This window comes from Cnephaeus nilssonii (genome assembly GCF_951640355.1).
Source record: "Cnephaeus nilssonii genome assembly, chromosome: 4".
In the NCBI taxonomy this organism is placed as follows: Eukaryota; Metazoa; Chordata; class Mammalia; order Chiroptera; family Vespertilionidae; genus Cnephaeus; species Cnephaeus nilssonii.
Genome location: NC_137075.1, coordinates 52,292,377 through 52,316,370, shown reverse-complemented (window position 1 = coordinate 52,316,370; position 23,994 = coordinate 52,292,377). Strand labels below are relative to the sequence as shown.

At 41.5% G+C, this 23,994-nt stretch overlaps 1 protein-coding gene across 1 annotated transcript in view; it reads left to right on the top strand.

Moving 5' to 3' along the window:
• Positions 1–2,397: 2,397 nt before the first annotated feature.
• Positions 2,398–23,994, top strand: part of TRPM7 (transient receptor potential cation channel subfamily M member 7) — a 118,528-nt gene continuing 96,931 nt past the window's right edge. Inside the window, exons 1-3 of the mRNA XM_079767471.1 lie at positions 2,398–2,530; positions 20,711–20,790; positions 22,700–22,738. Of these exons, the coding sequence (XP_079623597.1) occupies positions 2,528–2,530; positions 20,711–20,790; positions 22,700–22,738 (122 nt within the window). The 5' untranslated portion in view covers positions 2,398–2,527. The remainder of the gene's footprint in view (positions 2,531–20,710; positions 20,791–22,699; positions 22,739–23,994) is intronic.

Here is a 23,994-nt window from a genome sequence, read left to right as displayed (position 1 = left end):
TAGGACACACTGGTGAATAAGATTGATAAGATGATGACATTCAGTGGTAAGAGGTGAGGGGATTGGCAAATAAACTGGTAATTAGCATGCAGTAGGTAAATGCTATAACAGGGAATGTACAGTGTGCAAAGGGAACATATAGGAGGCGTACCTGGGGGTAGAGTAAAACAAAATATTTTTTTTGTGTGGAAGAAGACATTTTTTTTAGTGTTTTATAAAAATATATATATTTTATGTTATTATTCAAGTATAGTTGTTGTAAAATATTAGTTTCAGATATACAATATAGTGAGTCATATTTATATACCTTACAATGTGACCAACTCACTAAGTCTAGTACTCATCTGTCACCATGCAAGTTTTTCACATTACTGACTATATTCTCCTTTACCTTTTTTACCCATCCTAGCTTCTCTCCCTCCCCTCTGGCAACCATCAGTTTGATCTCTGTTTCTGTGAGCGAATTCGTGCACTCGTGGGGTCCAGCCAGCCTGCCCCCAATGGGGGCCTTCGGGAATAGGCCGGCCAGAGCGAGGGGCCTCGGGCGTTCCGCTGTTCATTCAATTTGCATACAGTGTTACCCTTTTATTATATAGCATATCTCACATCTTTTTTTATCCATTCATCTATCTATGGGCACCTAGGTTGCTTCCATATCTTGGCTATCTATAATAATAAAAGAATAATATGCTAATTAGACTGGACGTCCTTCTGGACAACCTTCTGGACAAAGCCGGGGCTGTGAGGGAAGCCCGGGTTCCGGGTGCCAGAGGGAAGCCGGTGCTGGCAGCCGGGGTAAGGAGGACCTACTCTTGCATGAATTTCGTGCATCAGGCCTCTAGTTATAAATAACGCTGTGACAAAAAATTTATTGAATGAAGGTACCTATGAGTTGAGTCAAGATAGATATTTGAAGGGAGTAGAAAGGAGACTAGGAGAAGTGACTAGAGATAAGACTGAAAAAATAAAATGGGGTCAGATACTGAGCTATTTGGATTTGTCTTAAGAACAAGAGACGCTGAAGGGTTTTAAATACAGAAAAACCTAAGGATCATTCTCAAATTATGCCTTGGGAAGAGGCTGTTTGGGTTTATTACTGGAGACCAAGTAATACACTTAGAAAGGTTGATATGATGGGGTTATGCCTCCCCGCCTTTGTTTAAGTGTTCTCCTTATCTGGAACATCCTTCTTCTCTACATACCTTTCCAATTCTTCCTCAAGGCTTAGTTCATATTTTATGGCTTCTAAGCTTTCTAAATATCCCCAATAAAGTTAAGAGTCAGGTTGCAGAGGAACTGTTTTTTTTTTTTTAATTCATTGATTTTTAGAGAGAGAGAAAGGGAGAGGGAGAGAGAAACATTGATGGGAGAGCAAAACCTTTGGCTGCCTATGCCCCCTACGGGGGGGGGGGGGGGGGGGGGGGGGAGATCCATTCCCCAACCCAGGCATGCGCCCTGACTGGGAATCCAAACAGTAATGTTTCAGTGCACAGGGCCAGCTCAACCAACTGAGTCACGGGGGGCGAGGGCAGAGGGAGGAACTCTTGAAGTGGAGGAACTGGAAGTTTTTTGGGGAGCCGGAATGTGATGTGTGAAAAGCAACATTTAGTGAACGATCACCAATAGTCAAACCTGGACTGGTGTGATAACAAAGGGAAAGACAGAGAGGCATGTATCGGACCCGGGAACAACCCGCAGTCTCTGGTTAATTAAGGTGTGTGGGGCATGGGTGTCTGTGGGCCGTATCTTTGGGGGAAAAGGATGGTGCCCCAAGTTAGAGACGAGAGAATGATTTTTGTCAGAAACTAGAGGAAGAACAAGTTTGGGGGTAAGGTGATTCTGCATCTCGGACGAGGAGAGTACTACTGAAGGCCTCTGTCCTCGCTGAGGCACCAAGGGCTGGGAGAAGCCGCGTGAGAGCTTAGCCAGAGGCCAGGCCCAGTTAAATGCAGGTGAGAGCACACGGCAACTGCAGACTGGATCCCGGAGGCCTGGAACCTTAACCTCCAGCTATTGCTTCCTCCGGGGTCATTCCCGGAGCAGAGACAGAAGTCCGTGCAACTCCTGCCTCGGTACCCAACGGAGATCTGGGGAGAACACCCCACCCGTCCCGGGACGCCCGGGCGGTGAGGGGGGGTGGAGACACCCGTGCCCAGCGCGTGCGCGCGCGGCGCGCCGGGAGGCCGCCTGGAAGGAGGGGGCGCGCGCCCTTCACGTGACCCGGGCGGCGGGCGGCGACGCACACGACGCGCCGCTCACGTGGTCCGTCTCCAGCCCCGTCGCCTGCGGAGGCGGGCGCGGGCGCGTCCCTGTGGCGGGTCACCCGGCGGAGTTGGTCGCACAATTATGAAAGACTCGGCTTCTGCTGCTAGCGCCCGAGCTGAGTTAGTGCTGAGATTTCCCTGGGCTGTCCCTGTCCGGCGGCCTCAGCTGCCGACTCCGGAGACGCTTCCCGATAGATGGCTACAGGCCGCGGAGGAGGAGGAGGAGGAGTTGCTGCCCTTCCGGAGTCCGCCCCGTGAGGAGAATGGTACTGCTCCCACGCAGTCCCCGGCGGGGAAATGGCCTTGGGGGTGGTGGGCAGGGAGCGGGGTAGGATTGAACAGACCAGGGTGTGCGCCGAGCCGCGCTGGCTCGGGTGAAGGAGCCCCCGAATTGCCTTGAGACTTCCGGACTTGCCGTGGCCGCACCGGAGTGCGGTTCTTTCCGGGGTGAGAGGCAGGACGCCCGTAGCAAACCTGGTGCCACAGCTCCTCGCGGGAATGCTGAGCCGGAGCCCCAGCGAGGGCCCCGCGCGGCGGGGAGGCGCGAGCTGGGGAGCACCTGGCTGAGCCGCGCGGCTGCTGCGCGCCAGGCGCCGCGCTCAGCCTCCGAGCCCTGCATCTCCCGGGAGCGCGATCCTCCTGGCGCCGGGAGCTGGCAGATAAGGGAGCCAAGGGCTCTGCTCCAGTTCTGCCTGGGGAGGGAGGACTGACTGCGAAGGAACACAAAAGGGGGAGAGGACACGAGGTTGGAGCTGTGCCTTGTTTGCTGCGCAGCGGACACTCCACAGGTACATTTCCCTTTTGGAGCCAAAGGGGAGGGATTGGACGATATTGATGGTAGCTCTGGCTTGGAATTTTCTTTAGCAAGAACTAAGGACTTTTTCGGGGCACTCCTGTAGGTACCGAGGCGATGTGTGGTCTAGATTTACGTCGAACTACCGCATCCGGTGCCCTAGAGAAGGTTTGGTCGTGTTTTAAACCGAAGGTGCAGAATGGAGAGAGGGATGCAGTGCATTGCAGGTCTTGATAGAGCTTTTTTTTGTTGTTGTTGTTAAGGTCAGGAATCAAATTCCTTTACAGAAAGTCATTTGGATCAGGGATTTCAAGAGTGAGGTATGGATTTCTGGTCAGCACTTGAACTTGATAGGTTTCAGGCAAACAACTCCCTGCTGGAGCCCGGCAGGTTTACTTTAGAAGCCAATTCAAGTGCCATACTTTGAGTAAAAAGCGCACCTTCCACTGTTTTCCACCTTCTTTGGAAACGTAGTCAATAAAAACGCCATTTTACCTTTTTTCCTAATTTTTTAAAAGAAGTGTATTTTAAGTTCCTTTACCGTCGCTAAATTTTTTACTTAAATGGATTTTAAGGGAACCTATTTTTTGGGGAAAAGTTGAATCACAGTGCCTTTTGTTTAAGGGAAAAAAAGCAAACCATTAATACTGACTCTTAAGTGATGTGTTTAGATTTCTCTTTTTAGATGGCAAATAGCATATACTTGAACATACCCATTCAGTATTTTGAAAATTGGTTTTAGATACGTTAGAAAATGGAAATAAGATGATTCATCATCTTCAAAGTCATTGCTTCCTAATGTGTTTTTTTAAAGCAACCACACCACTTTGTTTCTAGTGACTTTCTACTGAAAGTCTATAATTCCTTAGTCTGAGCTCAGGTGTTCTTAAATGAAGCCAGCCTCTTAATGTCGTGCTATCTACATACTTGGAAACCTAGCCTTCAAACATCAAACATTAAAGTGTGGTCTGAGTTTCTTCGGTTTCTATTTGCTTATGTCCAATGTTCTTAAAAATAATAGATGTGATCCCCAAACATAGATTGAGCACTGTACGTGGCACATACTAAGAACTCAGTATTTAGTTGTATATGCTATTAGCAATCCTGTTGATTCTACAGGGAGAAATTCTTACTTTAAAATTTGAAATTGAGTCTGATTTTGTTCTTTACATTGTTTGAGTCCTGACTGCTATTGAGTTGTGATTTTCTTTATTCCAATTAAATTATAGTGAAACCTAAAACTGAGGAGGATCTCCAATAATGATAAAATGTTGAGTCACCTCAACTTTTAGGTCAGCACTGTGTAATTCGTATTGTAAATGCTTATGTAAGGCATTTGCTTCTGGTAATTAGTTTCTTTTTGAAACTAAAAGCATACAAAAATATTCTCCATTTTTGAAAAGCTGTAAAACGAATCAGTCAACTGACCTCCCCCCAAAAAACCAATACAGAACAGCCCGACTGGTGTGGTTCAGTGGTTGAGAGTCCACCTATGCATGAATTAGGAGGTCATGATTCGATTCCCGGTCAGGGCATATGCCTGGGTTTTGGGCTCCATCCCTGGTAAGGGAGGATGCATGAGGCAACTGATGGATGATTCTCTCTCATCACTGGTGTTTCTATCTCTCTCCCTCTCCCTTCCTCTCTGAAATTGATAAAAATACATTAAAAAAAAAAAGGAAAACAAATTACCAATAAGTACAAGTTTAAAACTAGAGGAGGATCACATTTTAAATTTTGTGCCAAATTATCTACTATGTCTGCTGGAAATATTTGTGTTATTCATCTGGCAATCACTTACTTAGTTTTTAATATATTCCAAGCACTGTGATAGGCCCTGGAATGGCAAAGATGTTTTAGACAAGTTTCTCACTTTCAAACCGCTTACATTCTAGTTATTTATAAAAGATCTACATGTCATCAATGGAAGATGCATATATTACTTCATAAAACAAACATTTAGTGTCTACTATGTTGCAGGCACTGTGATACTTAATAGTCATATATATATATATATATATATATATATATATGCAAAAAAACAAGAATATGCCCTAACCTGTTTGGCTCAGTGGATAGAGCATCGGCTTGCGGACTGAAGGGTCCCACGTTCGGTTCCAGTCAAGGGCATGTGCCTTGGTAGTGGGCACATCCTCAGTAGGGGGTGTGCAGGAGGCAGCTGCTTGATGTTTCTCTCTCATCTGATGTTTCTAATTCTCTATCCCTCCCCCTTCCTCACTATAAAAGATCAATAAAATATATTTTAAAAAAAACAACAAGAATACTATTGCATAGATTCTGTGAAAGTATAGGGTAATCATGGAGAGAGGAATGTCAGTAGGTTTGCAAAGATGCTGATAGTAGAGATGAGTCTTCTAGAGTTAGTAGGAGTTGGAATTAACCTAGAGTTAGAAGGGGCGTTAAATTGGTGACTTTAAGGGAACTGAGTTTTAGAAGAGAAGAGCATCCTTAGTTTATTCTGGAAACCACTATATAGGTACTGTACAGGCATACCTTGGAGATATTTTGGGTTCTGTTCCAGACCACCGTAATAAAGTGCGTATTGCAATACAGCAAATAACACAAATATTTTGGTTTCCCAGTGCATATAGAAGTTAGGTTTACACTATACTGTAGTCTGTTGAGTGTGTGATAGCATTACCTCTAAAAAATGTACATACTTTAATTTAAAAATACTTGATTGCTAAAAAATGCTTGCCATCATCTTATAGTCTTGCTAGTGAAGGGTCTTACCTTCAATTTGTACAACAAACAAACAAACAAACAAACAAAGACAGTGTTTGCGAAGTGTAGTAAGGCAAGTACAGTGAAATTAGCTATGCCTGTACATATTTTAGAATGAGTGGAGTATGGGATGATATGGAGTACTGATGAGAGTGCTATTAAAATAGGCAAGGACCAGATAGATTTTTGAGGGCAATGTATGTCATGCAAGTTTGGATTTTATTCTGGAGATACTGGGGGTCCACTTAAGGAAACAATATATAGGATGAATTGGCATGCTAAAACTGAAAAGAGAGACCCATAAATAGGTTATAGCAAAACTGACCAAAATATTGAGAGCTTGAAATGAAGAAAAGAAGAAACAGGTTGAGATGTTTAGGAGTTAGAATATTCAGAATTTGGTTACTTTTGTGGAGTAATGTGTGTGCCTGTGTGTGTTGGCAAATGTCAATAATAAGAACCAGATAGAAAATGAAAACATGTAATAGTTGAAGTCATAATTTAATATGTGCAAAGGTAATACTAAAGCAATACTTAAAATGTGCATTTTATTATTATATTTATTTTAAAAAATATATTCTCATTGATTTCAGAGAGGAAGGGAGAGGGAGAGAGAGACAGAAACATCAATGATGAAAGAGAATCATTGATTGGCTGCCTTCTGTATGCCCCTTACTGGAGAATTGAGCCTGCAAACTGGGTATGTGCCCTTGACCAGAATCAAACCTGGAACCCCTCAGTCCGCAGGCTGATGCTCTATCCACTGAGCCAAACCAGCTAGGGCTAAAATGTGCATTTTAGCTTTTGATTTTTAAGTAAAGATCTATTGAATCAAGCACCTGCAAAATTTGTGTGAGAACTCTACTAATGATAGATATTTTTGATCTAGTGCTATGATATTCTCTCTCTGTAACATTTAATATGGGAGGTTTCAAATATACAAAGATAAAATAGTAAAGTTAATCACCATATACCCATGATCAATTTCAACAGTTGGAAACATGAATTTTGTTTTTTCTATTATCCTTCCCACTTCCCCTTAACTGGATATAGTAATCCCCTCTTATCCTCCAGGCATATGTTCAAAACCCCCACTTGATGCCTGATACTGTGAATAGTAATGAACACTTCGCTATGTTTTTTCCTATGATAAAGTTTAATTTATAAATTAGGCACAGTAAGAGATTAACAATAATAACTAATACAATAAAACATTGTAACAGTATAGTTATAAAAATTATGTCAATATGGTTCCCCCTTCTTCCCTCCCTCCCTTTCCCTCTCCGCCCCCCCCCTTCTCTCTCTCTCTCTCTCTCTCTCACACACACACACACACACACACACACACAGTCTGATAACCAGAAGGCTACTGAGTAACGGGCAGGTGGCATATACAGTATAGATATGATGGACAAAGGGATAATTCACATCTCGGGAAGGATGGAGCAGGACATTGAGAAATTTCAGCATGCTACTCAGAATGGCATGCAATTTAAAACAAGAATTATTTTTTGAATTCTTTATTTAATATTTTCTGATCACGATTGACCTTGGATATCTGAAATGAAAGCAAAACTGCAGATAAGGGGATCAACTGTAATTCAAAAGCAAATCCTAGATATATTTCATCTATAAATAGTTCATTGCATGTATCACTAAAAAGATAAGGACTCTTTTTAAAAAAAAAATATTTCTTTATTGATTTCAGAGAGGAAGGGAGAGGGAGAGATAGAAACATCAATGATGAGACAGAATCATTGATCGGCTGCCTCCTGCACGCCCCCTATTGGGGATCGAGCCCACAATCCGGGCATGTGCCCTTGGCCGGAATCGAACCTGGGACCCTTCAGTCCGCAGGCCGACGCTCTATCCACTGAGCCAAACCGGCTAGGGCAAGATAAGGACTCTTAAAACATCTGAAATATTAACACATCTAAAAAATTAATAATTCTTTAATATAGTTAAATATTCAGCATATTTCTCTGATTGTCTCATGTTTTTTTCAGTAAGCTTGTTGAATCAGGATCCAAAGAATTCCACACAACATTTGTTGATAAATACCTCTTTTTTTGTCTTGTCATTTACCATTTATTTAATGAACAAAATCTAGATCATTTGCCCTGTAGAAATTCCCACAGTTTGAATTTTGTTGACTGCATCCATGTAGTGTCATATAACATGTTCTTTTCTCCTCTGTAATTCCTATTACCTAGTGGTGATTCTAAAGACTCAGATTCTAGTTTGATATTTTGGCAAGAATACTTCACAGGTAGTGCTGTGTACTTTGTATTGCATCCATTAGAGGCACATGTCTGGTTATTTTTCTTTTTTTTAAATCCTCACCAGAGGATATTTTTCCATTGAGGAGAAACACATCGATTGGTTGCCTTCTGCACAAGCCCCGACCAGGGCCTGGGCCAGGGAAGAGTTTGTAACTGAGGTATGTGTCCTTGACTAGAATGGAACCTGGGATCCTTTGGTTTGCAGGCCGATGCTCTATCCACTGAGCCAAACCAGCTAGGGCTGTTTTCCTTTTTTTAATGTAAGGTTGACCAGTAGGTTCATGTTGTCAGCCACCTGATCTTTCAGTTGTGAAGTTCACTGTCATACATTCACATAATAGTTTTAGTGGTAGCCATTGATGATTATTGATATAACTATATTTGTTATAATTTTTTAAAATTGATTTTTGAGAGGAGAAGGGAGAGAGAAAGAGAAACATCGATGTGAGAGAGAAGAGAAACATAATCCGTTGCCTCCCACATGTGCCCTGACCAGGGTTCAAACGTGCAACCTTGGTATGTGCCTTGTCTAGGAATCAAACCTGCCATTTTTTTGGTATATGGGATGACGCTCCAACTGAGCCACTCTGGCCAGGGCGTTACAATTTTTTTATTTTAAGTGACTGCTCCTTAAATGTCTGTTTTAAATTTGGCAACTGGAGGCAAAATTCAGAGAAGTTAAGATTAGTTTAGGACAGGTGTCCTCAAACTATGGCCCGTGGGCCACATGCGGGTGTTTTTGCTTTTTTAATTCAAAATAAGATATGTGCAGTGTGCATAGGAATTTGTTCATAGTTTTTTTTAAACTATAGTCCGGCCCTCCAACAGTCTGAGGGACAGTGAACTGGCCCCCTGTTTAAAAAGTTTGAGGACCCCTGGTTTAGGATATGGGCATCTTATGGCTGTCTATGGGGATTTGAACTGAGTCATTTATGTGAATTTATATAAAAGAACTTACGTGTGTCACTGTTGCAATTATTAGATTAGTTGAATATGAGTGAAATGTTTGACTTGGAGAATTAGACATATTCTAGTTTATCTTATAAAAAATGACTGGTTCTAACTTGAATTCAGTTAGTACTTTTTAAAAAATATATTTTAGTGCTTTTTTACAGAGAGAAAGGGAGAGGGATAGAGAGTTAGAAACATTGATGAGAGAAACATCAATCAGCTGCCTCCTGCACACCTCCTACTGGGGATGTGCCTTCAACCAAGGTACATGCCCTTGATTGGAATCGAACCTGGGACCTTTCAGTCCGCAGGCCGATGCTCTATCCACTGAGCCAAACCAGCTAGGGCTCAGTTTGTACTTTTAATATTTTGTTGACTCTTAGGTCAGTTCATCTTGGATATAGAGAATTGGTCTGATGTTTTTGGGGAATGTGTGATTAGCTTCCTGACCATTGAAGTGTTTTAGAACCTTGTTGAAGAAAGTTATGTATATGGAGGTAAATAATTCTTTGAAGTTGGTAGACTTGGGTCTTCACCTAAGCATCTTTTCCAAGTCACACTCCTTTGTGAGCACCACTTTTAAACTCTCTGACTGTAGAAGTCTGCTGATAATTTTTTCTCTGCTTAACCTGAGGAGCAATACTAGGATTAAAGTCTGTGAAACACAGTTTGTCCAGCCTTGCATCATGAAAACGTGCTAATAGCGTAATACCTCAACTATCCAGCTGCCAGACTTTGGGAAACTTCAACCTTTGGAAACCCAGCTCCTTGTGGAAAGAAGAAAAGCTTTTGAACTAAGCCGTTATCAGGAGTAGAACAACCTTGAGCCCAGAGTTCATTGATTGAAAAATACGTACTAAGTGAAATTTAGTAGGCTTGCCTACCTACTTTCCTCTGACAATTGGGAATGGGAATGATAGAAGGAAAGTTATCTTGAGAAACAGACTATTACTATGAGGAGACTGTAGAAGCATTAACTAGTCTAGAAATATAGGGCTATAAATTACGCTTTAGTATGTGAATCAGTGGTCTTCCTTGTCTTGAGTATAATTTACCTTACCCAATACCCAGAAGGTACTTTTGCCTAAGAAGAGTCTAATAGGCTTTAGACAAATTTTCATAATATTAGGTAACATTAGCATTTAGTTGTGGCCATTGCTCTAAATTATTTACATATGACAATTGCACATAGTACTCTCAAGAAATCTCTATGAGCTACTTTACTGTTTCCCCCTTTATCATCCTATATAATAAAGAAGTAATATGCAAATTGACTGTCATGCCCTCACAAAGATGGCTGCCTATGACCAGGCTGGCAGGACGTTTAGTGAGGGACGACCAAACGACTGAACAGCAGGCTGCATGGGGCGACCAGGCCCAATCCCCGGGGTCGGGCCTAAACCGGCAGTTGGACATCCCCCAAGGGGTCCCGGATTGGAGAGGGTGCAGGCTGGGCTGAGGGGACCCCCCCCCCACCCCCCGCACGAATTTCATGCACCAGGCTGCTAGTTATTTATATAAGGAACAGAGAACCAAAGTCATTCACCAAAGGGTCATAAGGCTAATAAGTGGTAGAGTAGGTGTTGACTTGCCAAATTACAAAACTGGGACAAGGGTCTTTGGTATTCTGGGGCATGTATATGTATATTTGTAAGATCTCAGATGATAGGTGTTAAGGTCACTAGAAAATGTGTTACCTTTAAGAAATTATACCATACCTTCTTCAAATGCTATGAAACCTACAAGAATTTTATTTATTGCCAAATGTGTATGTAATAACCTTAGGATAGGTTATTCACAAATCAATTGTATACATTGTATTTTGACAAAGTGCAGAGACATTAGTCTGAATAGATCTTTAGTAGATTGGAAAAGTCACTAATGAAATTAAATAGATTTTTGTGATTGGTACTCCTTTTTTTTTTTTTTTATCCTCACCCGAGGATACTTTTCCATTGATTTTTAGAGTGGAAGGGATGGGGGGAGAGAAACATTGATGTGAGAGAGACCCATTGATTGATTGTCTCCTGCACGTGCCCCGCCTTGGGGCCAGAGATCAAGCCTGCAGCCAAGGTACATGCCCTTGACAGGAATCCAACCCAGGACCCTTCAGGCTGCCTGCTGATGCTCTATCCATAAACCAGCTAGGGCTGTGATGGGTACTTTTCAATAAAAACCTTAGAAACCTATGATGAATGTATCAATGAGATTGATCATCACACTAAGCGATAGAGAGTAGGTTGATATGTTTTATTCACAATATGAATGCTCAAATTTTGTAATAGAGAATGTCCTAATAATATTTTCTTTAGATTTCTTTTTCAGATTAATTTTTTTGTGGCATCATCTGAAAACTTCAACAGTTGTATTAGGTTTTAATTGATTCAAAACAACAGTTGTATTGAATTAGCTATGTGTGATGGATTCAATTAATTCAACAGATTCTGTTGCTTTGGGGAAAATATTTTAACAAAGATGGGAATAAAAGTGAAGAATTTAAATTGTACTATTTGACTGCAAGTATATAACATTTTGAAATAAATTTATATAATTGGAGTTCTTTGGTAATTGTATTTTTTGTTATGGATTTCAGATATCTCTAAAAGTTGATAGATCATAATATAGCAGACATACATGTACCTACTACCCAGTAGGGGGTGTGCAGGAGGCAGCCGATCAGTGTTTCTCTCTCATCATTGATGTTTCTGTCTCTCTTGCTTCTTCTCTGAAATCAGTCTATATATATATATATATATATATATATATATATATATATATATGGCACGTGACTGGAACTACGGACAACTGGTTGCTATGACGCACACTATAGAGATCAACCAGCCCGATCGGCCCCCCCAACCTCTCATGGCCTCTCCCCCTGGCTGGCCCGGCCCCCATCGGTCCCCCCATACCAATTGGGGGTGGGTTGGCCGACCTCCCACGGCGCACCCCCCACCCCCCAGCCGGCGCAGTCCCGGTTGGCGGTGGGGCCAGTGACCAAGCTCCTGTGGCCCCTCCCCCCCACCAGCCTGGCCCAATTGGCCCCCATCTGGGTGGGCTGGCCGGACCCCACCCATGCACGAATTCGTGCACCAGACCTCAAAAATAAAAATTAGTCTAGCTAAGACTTTCTCTAGGATACCTGAGGAAAAAAACCTGTTTGAGCTAAATTGAGGTTGGCCATTTTTTAGACTGTGTCTAGTCTTCAATTATTTAATATCTTGGACTCCATCGTATGCTATGATAGCAGTTGCTTACACTTCTATTTTCTTTCCCACAAATCTGAGGCCATATTGGGCTGTTAAATAATCAGGGTAACAACTACTGTGGGTCAGCAGGAAAGTGGAACCAACAGAAAATAAGATTGGATATAGTGGGACTCTCTTTACAAACATAGTTAAGGCTCTGAATTTAATTTAGTTTCATTTTTTTAATGTACAAAACTTTACCAACTCTTTGTCATTCCACAGAGGCTTTTCAACAGTGTCTTTAAAACCCTATCAGAGGATTCACATCTGAACTATTGATTATTTCATGTTAGTAGTTAAGTAGTTGGCAGCCAATTAAGAGTAAGCGCAGAACTTCAGAATAAAGGCTTGTAAGAGTGCCAGATAGTCAGATAAGTTGGACTCTGGAAGAGGAAGTTAGTGCCTGCATATTTCAACATTTTACTTTGGGCTAGCCTTAATTTTTCTTTGTCATTGTCTGTGCCATTGTTGGCAGGCATTTTGACCTATGTACAGATTTATCACATAACTTGAAGTTTCTAGGTCTGTAGTGTTTAATTTTTTAAGCATATGCATTTTATTAGTAGCCAAACTTCTTTTTAATTTGATTGCCCTCTCTTTTGAGTATGGGTCACATTTTCCTGTTTTTTTTCTTGTATCTAGTATTTTGATTGTAAGTAGACGTTGTGAATGTAACCTTAAGTCTGTGGGTTCTGTTAAAGTAGTTGCTATGAACTGAATGTTTGTGTCATCCCCCCAAATTAAGTATTGTCCCCCAGAATTAACCCCCAATGTGATGTTATTTGGAGATGGAGCCTTTGGGAAGGTAATTATGATTTGATGAGGTCATGAAGGTATGGCCCTTATAAGACACCAGAGAACTTGCTCTCTCTGTCCACCATGTGAGGACACAAGTGAAAGGACAGCTGTCTGCAACCCAGGTAGAGCACACTCACCAGACACTAACCCTGTTGGCACCTTGATCTTGGATTCCAGTCTTTAGAACTGTGAAAAAATGAAATTTGGTTGTTTATGTCACCTAATCATATGGTATTTGTTATGGCAGTCCGAATAGAATAAGACAGTTGATTATGTAACTTGACTATACTCACATTCTAAACTCTGTCTCCTTCAGAGGGCAGCAAAAATATCTGCTCAGTTGTTTTATTTTTTAAAATAATATTTTTATTGATTTTAGAGAAGGAGAGGGAGAGAGAGATAGAAACATCAATGATGAGAATCATTGATCGGCTGCCTCCTGCACACCCCCCTACTGGGGATTGAGTCTGCAGCCAGGGCATGTGCCTTGACCAGGAATTAAACTGTGACCTTCTGGTTCATAGGTCGACGCTCAACCACTGAGCCACATCAGCTGTGCAGTTGTTTTATTCTTTATTTTTTTTATTGTTTAAATAGTAGTACATATGTCTCCTTTTTTCCCCCCTTTGACCTTTCCCTAGCCTCCCCTACCACCCGGCACATCCCCCCCCCCCCACCCCCCAGTGTCTTGGTGTCCATTGGTTATGCTTATATGTATGCATACAAGTCCTTTGGTTGATCTCTTACCTCCCTCCCCCCCTTCCCCAGCCTTCCCGCTGTAATTGACAGTCTGTTTGATGCTTCTCTTCCTCTGTATCTATCTTTTTGTTCATCAGGTTATAATGTTCTTTATTATCCATAAATGAGTGAGATCACGTGGTACTTTTCTTTCACTGACTGGCTTATTTCACTTAGCATAATGCTCTCCAGTTCCATCCATGCTGCTGCAAATGGTAAGAATTCCTTCTTTTTTATAGCAGCGTAGTATTCCATTGTGTAGATGTACCATAGTTTTCTAACCCACTCATCTGCTGATGGGCACTTAGGCTGTTTCCAAATCTTAGCTATTGTAAATTGTGCTGCTATGAACATAGGGGTGCATATATTCTTTCTGATTGGTGTTTTTGTTTTCTTAGGATATATTCCTAGAAGTGGTATTACTGGGTCAAATGGCAGTTCCATTTTTAAATTTTTGAGGAAACACCATACTGTTTTCTACATTGGCTGCACCAGTCTGCATTCCCACCAAGAGTGAATGAGGGTTCCTTTTTCTTAGCATCCTCTCCAGCACTTGTAGTTTGTTGATTTGTTGATGATAGCCATTCTGACAGGTGTGTGGTTGTAGTACCTCATTGTTGTTTTGATTTGCATCTCTCGGATTAGTGACTTTGAGCATGTTTTCATATGTCTCTTGGCTTTCTGAATGTCCTCTTTTGAAAAGTGTCTATTTAGATCTTTTGCCCTTTTTTTTATTGGATTGTTTTATCTTCCTTTTGTTAAGTTGTATGAGTTCCCTGTAAATATTGGAGATTAAACCCTTATCGGAGATAACATTGGCAAATATGTTCTCCCATGCTTTCTTGTTGTTTTATTGATGGTTTCTTTTGCTGTGCAGAAGCTTTTATTTTGAGGTAGTCCCATTTGTTTATTTTCTCCTTAGTCTCTCTTGCCCTAGGATCTGTGTCTGTAAAGATATTGCTACGGCCCTAACTGGTTTGGCTCAGTGGGTAGAGCGTCGGCCTGCGGACTGAAAGGTCCTAGGCTCGATTCTGGTCAAGGGCATGTACCTTGGTTGTGGGCACATCCCCAGTAGGAGGCACGCAAGAGGCAGCTGATCCATGTTTCTCTCTCATTGATGTTTCTAGCTCTCTATCCCTCTCCCTTCCTCTCTGTAAAATATCAATAAAATATATATTTTTTGAAAAGATATTGCTACGACATACGTCTGCAATTTTGCTGCCTTTGGAGTCTTGTAGGATTTTAATGGTTTCCAGTCTTACATTCAAGTCCTTTAGCCATTTTGAGTTTGTTTTTGTGTATGGTGTAAGTTGGTGATCTAGTTTCATTTTTTTGCATGTATCTGACCAAATTTCCCAGCACCATTAAAGAGACTGTGTTGACTCCATTGTATGCTCTTGCCTTCTTTGTCAAATATAGAGTATAACGGCTTGGGTCAATTTCTGGGTTCTCTATTCTGTTCCATTGGTCTATATGTCTGTTCTTGTGCCAGTACGAGGCAGTTTTGAGAACCATGGCTTGGTAATATAGGTTGATGTCTGGTATTGTGATCCCTCCAACTTTGTTCTTCTTTCTCAGGATAGCTGTGGCTATTCAGGGTATTTTTTTATTCCAGATGAATTTTTGTAGAGTTAGAGCCAGAGTAAGTGCGCGAACTCGCAACTTTTTTGCCCTGGCATTGCGCGCGACTCTGCTCATGTCTCTGCACGTCTTATTCCCCTGGCACAGCGCAGCCGGTTTACTGGTAAAGCTTCAGGCTGCCTTTTTGTGCCCAGCCAAGCTATGAGTTGATTTCTAGATTTCCCTTCTGCCAGCAGCCCTGTGGACCCACTTCCACGTTTGCAGACGATGCTGGCCCCAATGTCCGTGGATTTTGCAGGACGCAGACTTCCTCTGAACCTTTAGATCCCGCTGCGCGCGTTTTCTCCCTTCAGCCTGGATCGCAGACCTCACCTTTCTCTGGGCGAAATCTGACCTTTCCATGAGAAGGTGCAGAGCTCGTCCAAGTCCGCGTATTTGCACTGCTTGAGACCCAGTGTTTGTGGGTTCTCAGCTGGTCCCTGGGTGTTGTGGTTGTAGGGTCCCGGCAGGTATCCGATTCTTCCTGGTGAAGGTAAGGCTAGGCTTTTGATCACAGCCACTCTCCCCTTCAAGATGGTGCGGTCTCTGCGGCAGAGCCGGTTCTGGGAGAGATTTCAGCAGCAGTGGAGGCTGCCTGGTCAGGGGAGCCCGGTCCGGCAGTCCCCAGCAGTCCCTTGGAATATAGCTGTGCCTCACTCACAAATAGACACTCCCCGTACGTCCACACACTCCCCTTTCATTCTCTCACTCACACACTATCTTCCAGCCTGCCTTCCCGTTGGCAGCCATCTTCGATCTCCCTGTTTTTTTCTTAATTGGATTGCTTGGAGTCTGCCCCATATATATGTACTTCATGGGTCAGCCAGAGATTTGAGCAGTTAATATGAAGCATTTAGGGTTCCCTTTCAGTGACTCTCTATTTTTGAGGATTATTTTTCCCACCACATTCCAGCTGCTGTTGTCATCTTGAGTTTGGTATTCTGGTTCTTCAAGCCAGTAAAACTGAGATTTCTATTGGAGTGTTAGCTGCTCAGTAGATGTGAGTGGGTCCTGTCTTCATGCAGAAAAACTTAAAAAAATGGGAGACTCACTTTGTGCTGTTCCTTTTTTTCACATATGGACCCCCATCCAATTACTGCCACCTTTTGGTTGTTTTCAGTACCGCTAAGTAGTCATTTAAAAAATTTTATGTTGTCCAGAATTTATGGTTGTCGGTGGGAAGGTTAGTAGTCCCATAGAACCTTTATATGTGGGTGCACCTTTCTAACATTAATACAGAGTCATAGAGTGTATTTAGTTGTAAAAATATATTTATTTCCACATGTTACTTTGAAGTAGAATTTTAATCCCCCTCCCCCAGTTTTTTCCATCAGCATTTAAGCATGAAGGGTGTGCTGGTATTGATTTGGTTAGAGGGTTATTTATAACGTATGGGTGCCTATTCCTAGTAGACAGGAAGAATTTATAATTTATGAAATTTTGAGGCATTGTTGGGAATTTATGTGCTGCCAGGTGTTGTGCTAAAACACCTTGCATGGATTATTTTGTTTAATCTTCAGAGCAATATTTGTAGATAGGTACTATTCTAGTTTTCAGATAAACACTTCAGAAATTTGCTTAAGGTTGCATAGATACTGAACAACAGAGCTAGAATTCTAACTTGGGTTAATCTGACACCAGCATCTCTTTAACCACTGAAGTTGACTAAGTTTTCTCTCTTGTATTTTGTGATTATAATTAGTTTTTACTTTACTAGAACATTTAAGTTTAGAAATTTTCAGATTTGTGTTTGTAGTGTGCCATCTGTTGGTAAAATTCAGTAATGCAGCCTGGCCAAAGGAGGAGTATAAATTTAGGAATTTATATGTATGTGTACTAGTATTTATAATCCAGGGCACATTTAATCGGGTAATGATAGTAGAGCACAAACTCAGAAAATCAAAAATTATAGAAACCTATCATTGAGAAGGATTTATAACTCTCAGCTGGGGTATGTGCCCTTGACCGGAATCCAACCCGGGATCCCTTGGTCCGCAGGCAATGCTCTATCCACTGAGCCAAACCAGCTATGGCTCAGCTATGTTTCTTAATCTTCACCTGAGAATATGTTTATATTGATTTTAGAGAGAGAGGAAGGGAGAGGAGAGGGGGAGATGGGGAGAGAGATCGAGATCGCTGTGAGGGAGAAATACTGATCAGTTGCCTCCAATATGTGCTCCGGTTGGGGATCAAACCCACAACCTTTTGGTGTATGGGATGATGCTCCAACCAGCTGAGCCACCTGGCAGTACTCAACTATGTTTTTAGGCAACATTTTTATGACGTGGGGTAAATTATATGTGGGTTGTGAAACTAAATATCTAGTAATAGGGAAGTCATAGCTTTGAGTTTTCCTGTGTATGTGGTGACTCCTCTAATTGGGCATATCCCTTGTGGGGGCCGTGGAAGCTATGTCTATGAGGTTGTATTGAGGAATATTGGCTTTTGAGGGGCATGAGGTCAGGCAGATCCTGTATCTTCTCAATGTGTATCTTGTCACCTTGTACTTGAGCTCTCAGCTGCATGGTTGATCCCAGGACTCCTTTGTTAGCAACCTGTGACCCCGATCTGTTTTTCTAAGGTGCTGGTGCAAGTGTGGCCTATGGTGTTATGGGATTCTTTTATTTTTTATTTATTTTATTGATTTCAGAGAGGAGGAGAGAGGGAGAGAAGTATCAGTGATGAGAGAGAATCATCCATCAGCTGCCTCCTACACCCTCTACTGGGGATCGAGCCTGCAACCTGGGCATGTGCCCTGACCAGGAATCAAACCATGACCTCCTGGTTCATGGGTCAATGCTCAACAAGTGTGCCACACTGGCTAGGTGGTATGATGGGATTCTTTATCTCTAGTTGAGCCAAAGAAGAACCCCTTGGTGAGCTTTGTACTCCTTTGTCCTTCAATTGTTGTACAAAGCAATTTATAAACATCCACTATCTTTAGGAAATTTACATTTGCAAATACATGCCTCAAGGTATTTTATAAGTATAAACTTACAATGTAATAGAAGGCCGTTTCTGAAATTTTCTACCTCAGATCTAGCCTAATAACTATATTAAGTTTTCTTGTCTTCATATTGTGAAATTTTACTAATACATATTTAGATGTGGATTTTCCTTTTTGGTAATTGGGTTTTCAGGATCTATAGATTAGAATTTTTCATCAGTTCTCTGAAGTTCTCATCATCTATTTAAACATCTCCTCTGCCCACTTTCTCCTTTTGGAACTCTGAGTAATCATACATTTGAGCCCTGGCCGGTGTTTCCCAGTGGTTAGAACATCACCTTGTGTGCTGAAGGGTCTCAGGTTCGAGTACCTGAGTCTCAGGTTCAATCCCCAGCCCCATTGGGGCGAGTGTGGGAGGCAACCAATGTGTCTCTCTCACATCGATGTTTAACCGCTTCTGTCTGCCAGCCTGATCACCCCCTAACCTCTCCCCTGCCAGCCTAACTGCTCCCCTGCTGGCCCGATTGCCCCTAACTGCCCTCCCCTGCAGGCCTGGTCGCCCCTAACTGCCCTCCCCTGCAGGCCTGGTCGCCCCTAACTGCCCTCCCCTGCAGGCCTGGTCGCCCCTAACTGCCCTCCCCTGCAGGCCTGGTCACCCCTAACTGTCTTCCCCTGCTGGCCTGGTTGCCCTCAGCTGCCCTCCCCTGTTGGCCCAGTCACCCCTAACTGCCCTTGCTTGCCAGCCTGGTTGCCCCTAACTGCCCTCCCCTGCAGGCCTGGTCGTCCCCAACTGTCCTCCCCTGCAGGCCTGCCCCCCCCAACTGCCCTCCCCTGCAGGCCTGGTTCCCCTAACTGCCCTCCCCTGCAGGCCTGGTCCACCCCAACTGTTCTCCCCTGCAGGCCTGGTTGCCCCCAACTGCCCTTCCCTGCCGGCCTGGTTCTTCCCAACTGTTCTCCCCTGCAGGCCTGGTTCCCCCCAACTTCGCTCCCCGGTAGGCCTGGTTTCCCCCAACTGCCCTCTCCTGCAGGCCTGGTCCTCCCCAACTGTTCTCCCCTGCAGGCCTGGTTGCCCCCAACTGCCCTCCCCTGCCAGCCTGGTCCCTCCCAACTGTTCTTCCCTGCAGGCCTGGTTGCCCCCAACTTCCTTCCCCGGTAGGCCTGGTTCCCCCCAACTGCCCTCCCCTGCAGGCCTGGTTCCCCGCAACTGCCCTCTCCTGCAGGCCTGGTCCTCCCAACTGTTCTCCCCTGCAGGCCTGATTGCCCACAACTGTCCTCCCCTGCTGGCCATCTTGTGGTGGCCATCTTCTGTCCACATGGGGGTGGCCATCTTGTATGTTGGAGTGACGGTCAATTTGCATATTACTCTTATTAGATAGGATTTTTTATTTGGGAGTATGTTTATTAAAGCTGGGACAGTGAAACAAAGGGAGAGCTTAGGGTAGAAGAAGCAACAGGAGAGAACCTAGGCCAGTGATGGCGAACCTATGACACACGTGTCAGCACTGACACGCGTAGCCATTTCTGATGACACGCGGCCGCATGCCGAGGATGAAACATTTGCTGCTCCTGAGGATGAAACATTTGCGACTAGAGTCTTGGAGTTAGTTTTTTCCTCAAAGTGACACACTACCCGAGTTATGCTCAGTTTTTTGGCGAAGTTTGACACACCAAGCTCAAAAGGTTGCCCATCATTGACCTAGGCATTGCTCTGCTTTGGCTCCCTAGAACTGTTAAAGAAGTAAGTCATTGTGGGGCTGCTGTTAGCACACTGAAAAGTCAGAGCGGATGGAACCTTGGTGACAGGTTTTAGGGTAAGTCCAGGATGCGTTACCACTGCCCAATGCTCCCCTAGTTGCAAGCCTTCTGAGGACTCTTAGAATTTAGGAGAAAAAAGTAAAGATGCACGACTAAGAGGGAAGAAAGGGTGGGCATCCTCCAGAAAGAGCACCGAAAGGTTTTATTTTTTTAGTTAAATCTGACAATCACTTTTAATTGCCTTTTCAATGATTACATCAGCCCCTCTTGAAGTTTTTGGCCCATAGTAGGAATCTAAAACTTAATTTCCCTCCTTTCTGTTTATTTAAAGTAACAGTAACTGCATGCACTGTAGATAAAATAATGTAAATCACACTGGACTTAAGTGGGATGATTCTAATATTTTAGGTGTGCTGTCATCAGGAAGCATGTAGTTTGTAATAAATAATTAGCAAACTGAAAAGCAAATAGTATAGAACTATTTATTTTCATGTATTTGTAATTAAATTATTTCCTTATAATATTAGTTGGTTAATGTATAAACCATATTTTAAAACTTTTTGTTTTAGTCCCAGAAATCCTGGATAGAAAGCACTTTGACCAAGAGAGAATGTGTATATATTATACCAAGTTCCAAAGACCCTCACAGGTAAGAACACCTTTGTTTCTTCTGGACTCTTCTAGGAATTTAGATGTAAATTGTATTGCTAATTTACATATTAAAAGCCATAACAATTCATAGAAATGGGGTTTAGAATTAAGATATCCATAGTTCAGTATGCCAGGTCTAAAATAAAACACTATTGTTCTTTCATTGAAAGTTAATGTTGCTTTATTTAAAAAATAGATTGTATTATCCTTAATGAATTTATTTCCTATAATGTTAATTTCATTTTGCAATCAAAATAATAAAAGTACTTATTCGATGTTAAAGGAATCTCAAGCTGTTATTAAGTAAGTATCCTGGGCTGTAGCTGTTCACAAGAGACATAATTTGTAAACACAGCTGGTCATTTCTTTTTATACTAATTGATTTTAAAATTAAATATTTTAATATATATTTTTGTTGATTTCAGACAGAAAGGGAGAGGGAGAGAGAGAAACATCAGTGATGAGAGAGAATCATTGATCGGCTGCCTCCTGCATGCCCCACACTGGGGATGGAGCCCACAACCTGGGCATGTGCCTTGACCGGGAATTGAACCGTGAACTCCTGGTTCATAGGTCGACGCTCAACCACTGAGCCATGCTGGTCGGGCTTAAAATTAATTTTATATGAATAGGTTAATAAATGGATTTACAAAGTACCAAAAGTTATTAGTGAAAGCCTCCTTTTAAGTTCCCCTTCCTTAAGGAAACCATTATTGCCTATTTCTTGGAATACCTTCCAGAAATAGATACCGTATTTGCATGTCCACATAGATGTCTCTCTACTCCTCCCTCTCTACTCTAAATACATACTGTTTAGTTCATTGTTTTTATCTTGATGATAACCACTTTGTTCTTAATTGTTCCATCCTTTTAAATTATATGTCTATTATCATAATTTGTTTTAGTAGTCCTGAATTGATGGACATTTTAGCTGCTCTGTTTTTCTTTTTGCTGTGAGGCGAAAAAAGCTGTGGTGAATAAACCTTGTCCATTAATCATTTTACATGTGTTACAGATATTTTTGAGCCTATACTTTTAGTACTGGAAGTAGATTTTGAGATGAGTCTACATTTTTTATTTTATTTATTTATTTATTTTTTAAATATATATTTTATTGATTTTTTTTTACAGAGGAAGAGAGAGGGATAGAGAGTTAGAAACTTCAATGAGAGAGAAACATCGATCAGCTGCCTCCTGCACACCCCCTACTGGGGATGTGCCTGCAACCAAGGTACATGTCCTTGACCGGAATCAAACCCGGGACCCTTCAGTCCACAGGCCGACGCTCTATCCACTGAGCCAAATCGGTTAGGGCTACATTTTTTATTTTGATGAGTACTGCCAACTTGCCCTTCATAGAGATTATATCAATTTATACACCCCCCCAAGAGATATGACTACTATATTCTATATTCTCATGAAAATATTATCTTAAAGGTTTTTAAAAATACTTTTTCTAATCAAATGTCTTTTCATATGTATGTTTTTAGTGTGAATTATATGTTCATATATGTTCCTTTTTAAAATGATTTGATGAAGCTCTATGTATTAGGGAAACTAACCTTTTGGTCTGCAAATATTTTTCTCAGTTTGTTTTCAGACTATTAATGACACATTTTTGTCATGTAGAAATGTATTTTTACATAATTAAACCTATCAGTTTTTTCTCCTATAGTTTCTGGATTTTATGTTATACCTACTTGTATTTAAAAATATAAAAACCATGTGAGTTTAAAAAAGTAGTTACTTGAATGTGTAAATAAAGTGTAAAAATGACCTATGATATCAACTGAAAAATAAACTATATAATTTTCCTTCGTTTTATACTTTTATATAGATTTTATATAGGTTAGTTTAAACTATAAAAAACTTTTCCCCTTTAAGTAATAAATTTACCTTGTTTATAGATGCCTTCCAGGATGTCAAATTTGTCAACAACTTGTCAGGTAAGTTTCATAACATAACTCTTGCACACATTTAAAAAAATAAAACTAATCTATTAGAAACATTAGAATACAGTGGGATAAAACTTATAGGCTATATATTTGAGAGTTCCTTTACTCAGACCTGGGAGATGAAGGACCAGGTAAGGTTGCTTGAAACTCAAGTGAAGCTACCTGAGCAGAGTTCTAAAGTTAAATGTGAATTAGTTGTGTAAAAATGGATGGAAAGTGATTTTAGGCAGAGAGAATAGGATGTGGGAAAACTTGACAGTGGAAGAGATTATGGTTCTGTCACAAAACTTGAGAATGTAAGATGGATGTTGGAGAGATCTGAGTCTGGAAAAATGAGTAGGGGCCAAATAATTTAAGCTCTTTGTGTATATGCCACATGATTTTGATTTCATGTTAAAAACATACTGTATAGGGAAGTAACAGGCTTCTTTTTCTCTTTTATTTCTTTTTTTCTTTCAATGCAATGGAGATTGAATTGGGAGAAAAAAATAGTTTGGAAAGCTTTGGAGTAATTCTGGCAACTCCGAAATAAAGGCTGAATTAAGGTAGTAGCTATGATGATGAAGAGAAATAGACAGATTTGTAAGGATAAATGAGACAAACTCAGTATGATTTAGTGGATGTGTGGAGAAAGGAGGATTTGAGATGGTTCCTAAATTTCTTACTTTGGCAACTAAGTAAATAGTATGCTCATTAAGATCTGATGAAAGAATATAAGAGGAAGACAAATAGGTCTGTGGTTGGTAGGTTAGGAACAAATGTGCATAGAATGAGTTCATTTTAGATATACTGAGATTTACCATCTCTAGTCTTAATATTCATTTGTTCCTGTAGATTGGAAATTCCATCGGGTGTTTTTCCATTCAAGCTAAAGAACTTCCTTTAGCCTTTGGTATAATGCAGATATACTGGAGATGAATTTTCTCAGCTTGGTTTATCAGAAAATGTTAATTTTACTCTCAGACTTAAAGGATATTTTCACTAGATATTGAATTCTGATTTGGCAGTTCTCTTATTCTGGCACTTTAAAGGTATTATACTGTATTCTGGCTCTTGTTAGTGGTGAAAAGTTAGCTAACATTAATATAGCTGTTCTTCTGTATGTAATGGGTCTTTTTTTTTTCCCTTCAGCTACTTTAAAGTGTTGTGTGTTTTTTACTTCTGTATTTTTAGTTTTCAGAGTCAGGTCTGTAATGTGCCTGAGAGTGGATCTTTGTACTTACTTTGCTTGTGTCAATATTTGCAAG